This window comes from Apis laboriosa, unplaced genomic scaffold (genome assembly GCF_014066325.1).
Source record: "Apis laboriosa isolate Shangri-la unplaced genomic scaffold, ASM1406632v1 scaffold5_cov152, whole genome shotgun sequence".
Taxonomy (NCBI): domain Eukaryota; kingdom Metazoa; phylum Arthropoda; class Insecta; order Hymenoptera; family Apidae; genus Apis; species Apis laboriosa.
The window spans coordinates 4,983,235-4,994,645 of record NW_025223857.1 but is presented as its reverse complement, the minus strand read 5'-3'; the positions used below and the strand labels follow the sequence as shown (position 1 = coordinate 4,994,645).

At 38.5% G+C, this 11,411-nt stretch overlaps 2 protein-coding genes across 2 annotated transcripts in view; one reads left to right on the top strand and one right to left on the bottom strand.

Moving 5' to 3' along the window:
• The window catches only part of LOC122717853 (fibrillin-2-like), a 27,322-nt gene extending 16,088 nt beyond the window's left edge, over positions 1-11,234 (bottom strand). The window contains exons 1-2 of the mRNA XM_043942300.1: positions 10,663-11,234; positions 8,105-8,504 (exon numbers count right to left, since the gene is read on the bottom strand). Of these exons, the coding sequence (XP_043798235.1) occupies positions 8,105-8,262 (158 nt within the window). The 5' untranslated portion in view covers positions 8,263-8,504; positions 10,663-11,234. The remainder of the gene's footprint in view (positions 1-8,104; positions 8,505-10,662) is intronic.
• Positions 1-11,411, top strand: part of LOC122717855 (A-kinase anchor protein 17A-like) — a 68,714-nt gene that overhangs the window by 36,704 nt on the left and 20,599 nt on the right. The gene's annotated exons all lie outside the window — the stretch shown is intronic.

Genomic DNA, 11,411 nt, shown 5'->3' with positions numbered 1-11,411 from the left:
TTTTTTTTTTTTTAATTTTTGGACAATTCGATGATAGTCCATGCAAATTCGCGTTTTTGTATATCTGTTATATCTTAGAAGTAAACGAAGATCAATATTCTCGATTCGCGTTTAAAACGAGGAGATAATTTTTAATTTGGTTTTAACGAGTCAATTTATGATAGGGTCGATGATCCGTATACCCGAAGATTACCCGAAACATCCCTTTTAGCTGTAACATTCTCATCCATCGTGTAATTCTCGCCTGACCAACGAGTTTCGATAATATGTAATCTTCCAATTAACCGAGACGATAAAGATCGATCATCGAGAGTCCCGGTTTCGTTGCTTTTCCTTTTTTATACCGATATATAAAGGATTGAGTTAATTGGATTGTTCGTCGTTGTTTCGAATTTAAAAATTTTAAAAAAGGTGAAAAATAGGTACAAGATCGTGCAAGATGAATGATAAAGTTATTTCCTAGATAGTCGTGGCGTTCGTTCGTTTAAATTTAATTTAAAGTAAAATGTTTCGTTTTCTAAAGGGACGATGTCCTTTAGAGGATTTATAATTCAAATTTTGCCCGCTCGATTTCTTTCCTAACTATGAGACATCCCCTCGTTCTAATCGAATAATATCAAAGTAATAATTTCCCATGAATAAAGGAACGAACTCAACGCTCTCTTTTCTTTTTCCCGCGCAATTTTTAAATGTAAAACAACCCCGCAATACCATGAATCGCTCGTAAAACAACGATCAACTTCATCAGAAGTACAAGCTTCGATTGAATCGTTCCAATCAACGGAACAAAACGTGCGTAGGAATAAAACGAGAGAAAAAGTATTCGCCTCGTTGTGGAACCTAACCTTCCAACAAGCGTCCACGGCATCGCTTTAATTCGTAAAATGGTTTCGCGGTAACTGATGCGCTCGTTCGCGTGCTCGCGCAGCCAGTAATCCAATAAACTAACTGCACAAACCCTGATGCGTGTCTAAACAGGCGCTGTGTGCGCGGTGGGTGTGGGTTTAAAAGTTCAATTGGAAAGTGCAGTTTAATGGATATGAAACGATCGTTGGAACGGGATGGCGGATTACGATGGAATTAAACGCGATCAAAACGCGCTCCGTTTTAAGGTCGTGCGCGCGCCTTTAAGGTTTTCCCTGCGCGCATCGCGACAGAATACGAGGAGAGAGAGAGAGAGAGAGAGAGAGAGAGAGTAGGAACAATGGTCGAGGAGTATGGTTGGAGTAAAAAAAAAAAAAAAAAAAACAAAAAGGAAAAAAGGAAAAAGTCGTGGACGCTTTAGGAATTAGGTGAAACAAGGAGGGGAGGCATTATTTACGATCTTTTTAAACAACAAACGGGAGATTAAAGGAGCTTATCGAGGCCAGAGTCGTGGTATTACGAAACCAATATGGGATAATATCAACGGGTTATGATAGAAATTTATCGTCTCGCCTATTATCCTCTGCCTATGTGATAATTAGAGGGAGGGGGAGGGGAACGAAACGTTCCTTCCAGACGAAGGAATTAGCCGACCTCTCTCGTTACGTTGGGGGCCACCCAATTGTGGCAATTGACATTTCTCTCGGGCTATTCGAAAGGAGAATCCCGGGCTATTCGAACGTTCGTTGAAAATGTCAGTTCTGAAAATTTTCTAAATTATTATATCACGTTAATTTCGATTAAAAATTCTATATTCGCCACGTAACGTAACATTCGTCGTGCCGCAAACTTTCTTCCTTTTTCCTTCTTCTCATAAACCGTTCCCACTCGAGAAGACGGTGCGTAATTCGCTCCTCTCGTCTCTCACGATAAACGAGAGTTACAATAAGCGGGTAACGAGTTGAAAGTTTGAAGAGGACCAAGGGGTGGGACTTGAGTCAAATATAGGATTATTATAGGGCCTGTTTCGAGGGGATGGAATGGGATCATCACACTTATTATTCATATGGGTTAGCCGATTGGCGCGGAATACGGAGTGAGTAGGGGCCTTTACGTAACTCGACGCGGGAGGAAGTGAAAGAGGAAGAACCGTGTTGGAGGGAGGAAAAGTTGGCTGAAATCTTGGTTTGCCGCATACCGACGCGTTTAAGTTAAAATCTCCGGCGAATTGGCGAATTTGTCCGCCAATTAGGATCGATTCGTGGAATGGGGTCGGACGTAACACGGATTCGACGAAATCGCAATTCGACCATGTGTCAGGCCCGTGATGTCAGTTGGAAAGTTGCTCCGGATGACGCGCTTGAGAATGGCGAGAATCGGTTTCCTCGGATATTATTATTAATAATAATAATAATAATAATAATAATAATAATAATAATAATAATAAAGTATGAAAGTAAATTTGAAAGTTGATTCTACATTGCCGATTAGCAAAGTGTCATCGGTCTCGATGACGACCGATTCTTTTGACATAATTATTATTTTATAATTATACGCGTTGTCTTTGAAATTAAAAAAAAAAAAAAGAATCGAAGTTTAATGCATTGTTTAAATAATATTGGAATTTTTTCGAAATTTGCGTAGCTCAAAAATATTTCGAAAATAATTTTGTAGTGATTTGAAGAGAAAATATTGACACGTATGTTTATTTTTTTTTCTCTTCAATTCAAGAATAATTGAAAAGAATTATTGTAGATTATGGCCAAGAAATTTCATTATAAGAGGAAAAGATATTTTATCGATTGATTTGTTTTTTTTTTTTTTNTTTTTTTTTTTTTTTTTTGGAAAATTTACATAACAACGTATCTAATATTTCAAATTTTTATTATCATTCATTTTCGCGAGTCGGTAAATTTCTTGCGAAGTTCTTCAACGAAATTATTTAATAAAGACGAAAGTAAGTCGGTAATAATATTCATTGAAGGCTGTACAGGAAATAATGTTGAAATAATGAAGTAATGAATCCGTCACTGAGGAATGTTGTTAAATCCACATGGTGGGCAGAGAGACGATAAGAAAGGGAGCTGAATCGTTTTCTTCTCGCCTTGGCCAATTCCACTTTCAGCGCGCGCGAATCAAGTTCGAATCAATCCTGTTTCGAATTACGAAGAGAAAAAGAAGTACCGTTTAAAAACTTTCTCGGTTAGATTGATGAGCGCGTTACTTTTAATTTTAATCGCTCTACAATAAAGAAAAGAAAAGAAAAAAAAGAAAAAAAAAACCGCTTTGTATCGGTGCATCGATAAAAAGAGCCAGGGCAGAAAAGGGTCAAATCTCGTCGTTGACGCGTCATCAAATGCCCGCAAATTCCCGATATTCAATTACGAATTTCGCGCAATCCGTCACAGTCTATTAACATCGAAGCATCGTCTTCGAATCTATTGAACGCAGATTAAAAGGGGCGGGAACCGGGTCAAGCTTTAAACAGTTTGTCGAAACGTCACGCGTAACTCGGTCGGCTTTATTAATTCGCTCCAGAACATTGTTATCGTCTCGTTTGAAGAAGTACAACCGATAAATAACAAAGTTCATCGATTGTAGGGCACGAGTTATCTATCCGCCCGATTACGCACGCCTCCAACCAGGCATCCTTCTCTTTCTGTACCCATCGTGATTTTTCTATCGAGCGGTGGAAGAATCATCGCGCACTGTTGCAACGAGCCTCGCCGTCGAGAATAAAAGAAAAAAAAGAAAAAAAGAAAAGAAAAAAAAAAAAAAAATATCGTTCTTACTTCTCGCCGATAAACTATTTTCGAATCGTGGAAATATAAAAGAATAATCATTATCGTGGAAACTCGTACGATTCAATACGACGGATAGATAGATAAATCGTACGATCGATGATTAAAACAGGGGGATCGAATCAAAGTCGAATGCAAGTTCAGCGTATTATCATCATCATCCGATCGGCCTTCTTTCTTTATTCTTCTCTAATTGACCGCTTCGAGATGCACTTCAGTTCCGTGGAATGATAATCGATGCGACGGTATTAATGACGCAGTTGAGCGTCGATGGTTAAGCGGAGGTACGCGAAACGTGGCTCTAATTGGCCGTGACAGGATACCGGCTAATGCGTCTTTATTAATGAAAAAGTTGACCAAGCGTGACGCTTGGAAAGGCCGACGATTCGCTCGATTTTCGGCGGCCTTCCCTCTCAAGGTCGATCATCCGGCGATCAACGTCCAACCACGCGAATTCGCTCGCTCGTTGATTCGAACCGGATGATTCGAATCGTTCCGTGGACCGATCGTTCGAGTCTCTGCAAGCGAAATAATATAATTTTCGTTGCAACAAATCTCAATCGATCGTATCAAATTTTTCTTTTTACGATTATTTCGCCAAAATTATAATTATACTATACGAATCGATTCTTGGTGGTGTGTGATAAAATTCAATATAAATTCCGGTATAATTCTATTCTAAATCGTCCCTCGAAAATTTATTGTAATTCCAAGTAGTCGTCGATCTGAAAATCGGCGGGAAATTCGCGTCAATGTGACGTGACAATATCGGGGAAATTTTTTCCTCGCGTTGACGGAACGGAAACAACATCATTCATCGTGAAACCACCGATGTGGATTGACGTTATCGCCTTGGCTAATGTCCCGTATTAAGTGAAATCACGAGACTCGTCCGTTTATTCCGATTTTACTTATTTCCCCGCATCCGAGAGAAGATCCACCGGCTGCGACGCCGGCAGAGATCCCGTGCGGTGCCACTATCGCGTGCAACGAGCTGCCAAGAATCTTTTACCGTAACAAACTAGTTCCTCTGCTCCCAGCGCTATACGATACCCTCGCTAATGTCCAATACTTTTCCGCAGGGGCCTGGCTAATACCGTCACTCGTGGAGGCTTTTGTATAATAAACCGTCACCATCTCCTCTCTTCATTTGCGCCAGCATTCCGATCAAATGATCGATATGCTTCCTTTTTTCGTTTGCCTCCCGTTTCTTCTAGGCAGGATCGCGTATCGATCAGGAATCAGGAAGACGTCCCATTTTTCAATAAGAATTGTAAGATATTCTTGTTTGCAGGGAAAGAATTTTGTCGATGAAATTATTGCACGTGTTCGTACGTTAATCAACTATGGTTTCACTCGCGCAATAATAAAATTTTCTATCTTGTCTCGAGTTACTTCACATCGATTCAATTTTATTTTATTCTTTTAAATATTGTAGATAAAATAGATAAAACTTCTTCAGGAATTTCTTTTTCCGTGGATGGATTGTAATTTTATCAAGTTCGAAGAAAATTCGAAGGAATTCGTTCAATTCGACGCTCTGTATAAATTAAAAAAAAAAAAAAAAAAAAAAAATGAAAATAAAAATAAAAAGGAAAAAAAAGGAAAGAAAAATAATCAGAACGATTCACTGGTTATATCGACGAATTTTGCGAAATCGCAGATTTTGTCAGATCCAGAGGAGCGCAGCGTCGCGACGAAACGCCGGCGATAACTCCTCTAATTAGGTTATCTACGCGTTACGTTACGCATTCGCGGTTCAATCCCCATTTTTCATCTCCTTTTTTCCCCCAACCCTCTTCCTCGCACCATCGTGTGTAGGCAAGGTTTCGTGCGCTCGACCGATTTCTCGCGTTCCGCGGCAATTCAAACCGAATCCAAATAGATGATGGACCATTATTATTATCCATCCATTAGGCCCAATTGACCATGGAGGACCATTTCAAGGCGGAAACATTTTTCACGGATACGCCTGGGAACGCGTCTCACGTCACCGGACGACTTAAGACTTAAGAATCTCGAGATGGAACGACAATTTTTGATAATTTTGATTAAATTTAATTAATCAGTCGGAAGGAGGCGAGTAATTCGGAAGGAAAAAATTTTTTTTTACAGAATCCAATTTTTGCCGATATCGTTGCTCGGATATATTTTACGATCCAGACGCGTGGAGTCGTTTCGAGAGTGAAAAAGAGGCTTCGAATTAAGTCTGGAACTCTGGAGTCGAATAATAAATTTTAGGCCTTGGTCGTTTATGTCTGAGACTATATTTTTTATCGTTCTTATAGACTGGTAGATCCACTTTAATCCGCTTTGCGCTTGGGGATCGTTCACATTTGTTAAATAAATCGAGGAGGTGACAATTTTTTTTCTTTTTTTCTTTCTTTCTTTCTTTTTTTTTTTTTTTTCTTTTTGGTGTATAATTAAGTTTGAGAAGTGTAAAGTTAAACGGAACGTAAGGCTTTAAATTAGAATCTTTTTTTTTCCTTGTATTTTTACTCTTATATTACGTGTATTTCTTTTTCATTTACAATTAAATTGGAAAAGCGAAGAGGTTCATTTAAATTTTGCAATTCTCAATTTCCATATGAAAATTTTTATTTATTTTTTTTAATATTTATTATCTTTTTTTTTTTTAATTTATAATTATCGTTGAAAAGTCAAGAAACTTTCTTTCATAGATTAAATTTCATAGAATATTTTTTTCTAATTTAGATAGAAAATTCAAAGTGATTAATTTCAATCATTTTTTAGGTGATCTTTTTTTTTTTTTTTTTTTGTTCAGAGCAATTAGTCGACGAGGTCAACAACCATATTTCGAGCGTTCAGTTGCGCAATTACATTGCACGCTTGCCACATTTTATTTCGGGATTGCATCAAGATTGACCGTTGCATCGATTGATAACGAGTCGCAGTGTGACCTTTATCACACTATACGTACATTTTCTAAGTTTCGATCCCCCTCTACGAAGAAGCGACTGTGATCTTTGCACTTTCCTTGATCTCAGGGTGATATTTTCAATTTAAAAAAAAAGAAAAAAAAAATCATTACTGAACTATCCTCATCGCGCGCATTACCATTCCGCAAATTTGCAAAATAGATTTAAATATCCATAGAATAGAAATTAATTTAAATGAATCTATGAATAATTCATCGAATAATTTACTTTACAAGATACAAGAATGAAGAATTAAATATTTTATAGCGAAATCTATGGAATGTTTTTCAATGGGTACATGTTCCGAGTGAATAGAACGAGACATGGGAGAACGTGATAAACATTACGTTCGAACTAAGAGGCGCGACATTACGTAATTCGAATGAAAAAAGAAACTAGAGCAGAAAGTTCCTTGCTGGAACGATTTCATTACACGTTCCTCTCCCCCCCCCCCCTCCTCCCCCTCTCCTGCCCCCGGCAAGTAAAAATAGAAACGAGCTGAAAACAGCTTTATCACTGGTATTCCCACGTCTGGAACTCGAGGACCTGTCAAACATCTACCACTTGCCGCGTGAGAGAGAATTCGATCACTAATCTGCTCCATTACTTCAACAATCCATGACATCATATTCCTCGATACTTTCAATATTTTTTTCACTGGATAAATTATATATTTCTTTTAATTCTATTCAATTCATATGAATATGTACAAAGCGAATTCGTTTGTACAAATTAATCAAAAATTTTATTCTTAATTATAATAATCGTAAATATACTTTTTAATTATTTTCTTTAATTTACATTCAACGATCTTCGATGGAATGGAACACGGAAATTGTTCGTTCGCAACGAAGCGAACGATCAAAGAGAGAGAGAAAAAAAAAGAAATAAAAAAGAAAAGGAAAGTAAAAATATCGAATGTCCTAAAATTTCAAGGAAAACGCGGGGCGCATACTCGCGGTAATCACACCTCGCTTCATCCCTCTAAAATTACTGTCCCGCGATCGATCGCGATCAAAAGATCGAACGATATCTCGGGTCGAAAAATGCCCCGCAGATTGGCCGGTTCGCGTTTCAGGAATAGTCTGCAACAGGATAGTTAGTTACGCCGCTCCTCATATTATTATTTACGTAATTTTCCCTGATATTTTTTATAACTCAATTTTTTTAAAGGAAACGACCTCGAATAATTTGAAATTCATAAGGACGCGCAAGATGTAAAATTCGCTCGAAAAAGAAAAATTGTTTCTTCCAATTATTTAACTTCGATTTCTTAACGCCTGTCATCGAAAACCAATCAATTCTTCCTGAATAAAGAAAAATTGAATCCAAACTTTTATTAATCTAAGATAGATCAGACACAGGTTACAGTGAACTATATTGATAAATTCAAAGAGAAATATCAATTGATATTATATTTCACATATCGAGGGACAATTTCTGTTGAATCAACATGAAGAGAGGGGGGCAGAAATATTAATTACCCGACTCGATACTCACCCAAGAGGCGGGACCGATTGCAGAGTATTATCCAGATCCTGTGCCGGGCTGGTAGTGTATCGTTGTCCCGTGCTCGTCACACCTCTGGCAATCGTGGTCAGGAGCCAGATGGCAAGGATGAACGCCATTTCGTTCGTCATTTTGGCGGCCGGCATCATCGATTCACGTCTCGTCGAACGAGAAAACTGTCCAGCAGCGGGGTTCCGTCGCGTGTTACTCGTACGCTCGTCTCATGATCAATCGACGATCACACGCGCATAAACGAAGTCTCTCTCTCTCTCTCTCTCTCTCTCTCTGTCCCGAACGATTTCAACGCCGGATAGCGATCGATACCACGATCGGTTCCACGATCATGGTTCTCGATCGACTGGATGCTCGGTAATCTGACGCGCACGGGATTCTGTAATAGAAGCGTCTCCGTTCCAGAGGAGAGATTCTCTGAACTCGATTCGTCGGGGATCTTTGGGGTGAAAATGATCTCTTGCGTGAGATCCTCCTCCTCGTCCTTTTTTTTTTTTAATTTGTATGTATGTGTGTAGGAAATGTCAAGAGTTATTGGAAGATCGACGAATCATTATGGAATTAGGGAATTATTATTTGCAAATATGGATGGAAAATAAACGAATCTTTGGTATTATCAATGATTCTATTTACAAATGTTATTATCATAGGTGTGGACACGTGTAGTAGTCGTGAAATCTTTTTAAATTTTCTTTGCAAATTTGTTCGTATTCTCGAGGGAATGGTTACAAATAAAAACAAAAAGCAATTATGGAAAATGAACTAATCTTTGTAATCGTCAATGATTGAATTGTGCATGCAAATTTCTTAATATAAATATATATGGATCATAAATCCTTTTTTATTTTTAAATTGAAGGTCTTCTTTTCAAGTTGAACGAATCATTGAAATTGTCGGTAATTGTTATTTTATCTGCAAATAATAATTCGACAAGTATCGTGGTATGCGTGGATTTTAAATAAAAAACTTGAAGGCACGTTGGAAGTTCCTTAAATGGTAAAAATATTACCGCGTAGAATTTATCGTTAAGTAACGCGTGAGATTAAAGAACAGTCACGTTTATGGAAATTATGTTTAGTTTACGAGTTGCCCGTTTCGCGAGAAGAGCGAAAATCACGCCACGTAAACCGAGGGAAGAGACAATGAGCGATAATTGTCGCGATTCCGAGCTGGCTATGACGCCTTTCCGGAAGCACCAAATTAGTACGATGAGATAGATGCAACTATCTTTTGATATAAATATTCACAATAGCTGTTCCCTCGTTGGAACGAAAAGACTGGAACTATGAAGTTTCCAGCCCATTCATCGTTGCACGGATCGGGAGAATCCGTTGAAATTAATAATCGAAGAGTTAGAAATACCCCTTGGAAGGGATGACGCCGTTGGTCGCGTCTCGACTATATTAAGTCTATATATAAACGAAAGCGGGGGTAAGTTGGAAAAAAGATCATTGAAACAAAACCAATCGTCACCGATTCAATATCCAATATCGAATTTTTCCAATTTTTATTTCCCAAGGGAACCAGTTTCAAATGCACGTTCGAATTAAAACTCCATTTTCTAAGGAAACCAGTTCACCAGTGTACGGAGAAAAATTCGAGTTAACGATTTAGCACGATTTATCATCGTTAGTTGGCCAGAAGGCAACTAGAAAATTTCCAACTAGAATTCCACGCGGCGTCCGCCATCCATTTATTTAATCGAGATCTCTCGTTCTATCCGTCTCGAGTCGCCCTTTCCTCGGGTGGAAAAAAAAGAGGGGAGGGAGGGAAAGAAAAGTGGAATCAACGCCACACGTTCCTCGGAAATTCGCCAAGATAGAGATACACACACTCCCGCTTTCACTCGTTATCATAACGTAAAAGCGGACCGAGCAGAGGCTATCATTAAAGTTCCATAAAGGCTGGTATGCTCGTGCAAAACTCGTGTAAAAAGAGATCAGTCTGGTTCGCACGTTCTATTACGAGCAGGGCTACGGATTGATAAACGCGTCTAATTAATCGTTTATTTCCACGAGAAATAAGGAATACGCGCACAATTTCTATTTCGATCAATTCTCATTTAATCAATTAGTCATTATTCTTAGTCTTAGCGAACGATCTATTGTGAATTATTATTATTATTATTCGGTGATCAATTCGCGCGAGATTTTAAGATTTCTATCTTTTGATAAATTGGGTAAATCGTTATCGATACGAGACGAGTATTATAAGCGAAACTTTTTTAACGAAGATTTATTATTAAAAGATTTTATGTACGTGAATTTTATATCGAGATTTTTCTTCTCTATCGAATCTATATTATCGAGAAAAATTTTTAAATTACGTACAACGTAGCGTTTTTTAACAACTTCGATGTTAAAAGCAGTTTGATGCTAGAATTCTTCTCCAATTAGTAACCTGAAGATAACAATACGAATACGTAAACGCGAAACAGTGTCATAAAGTAGACCATAATCCAAGAAACTTCCAATAACCGTACCATTCTAACACCTTGATCGCGAGCTCTCTAATTAATCTCATCTTATCGCCCATACCTGTCAACGAAACCATCAACATTACTTCACCAACGAAATTGACCATAAAACTTCGATTCCAGTCTCATCCATGTGCCTTCGTGCGATCTCTTTAATCAATATTGAATCACCAATTCTGAATCACCTTTCACTTTTTCTTCAAAATTCTCAAAAAAAAAAAAAAAAAAAAAAAATGTCAATTTAACCCTGCCCCTGTCAATTCACCCTTCGTCCAAAAACCAAATACTCGAATCCGAATACTCGTTAAATATAAAAATGGGAGAATACTCGAACGATCACGATTTTCAATATTGTGAATATTTCAAATATTCTCGGGGCGGGAGACGAAACGAATGCCACTCGGAAGAAAATTTTTTTCGCTTTTAATAAGAATGAAAAAAGTTCGAATGCACTTTTTATCGCTGATTGTTGCACGCCGTTTTCGCGGATTTGAAGTCGTCGATGGAGAGGCCGAACGAGAGGAAAGGAGCCCCGAAAAGATGCGGCGACGGGACTCGACGCGAGACTGGAGCAGCAGATTGTGAACGAGCCGCGGCGAGAGAAGGCTCATCCGGAGAGAAGAGGCTCTCTTCCCTCGTCTTCTCGTCTCTCCTTCCCTCCACGAGTCCTTTCCCTCCTCGCCCTGCTCCAGCGGCCGCGTCCAGCTGACGGCCCAACAGAAGAACACCGAGATGAGTTCGGTCCCACCCTGTCTCCTCTTTTTTTCCTCCGTTCTTTTTTTTTTTTCTTCTTTTTTTTTTTTTTTTTTT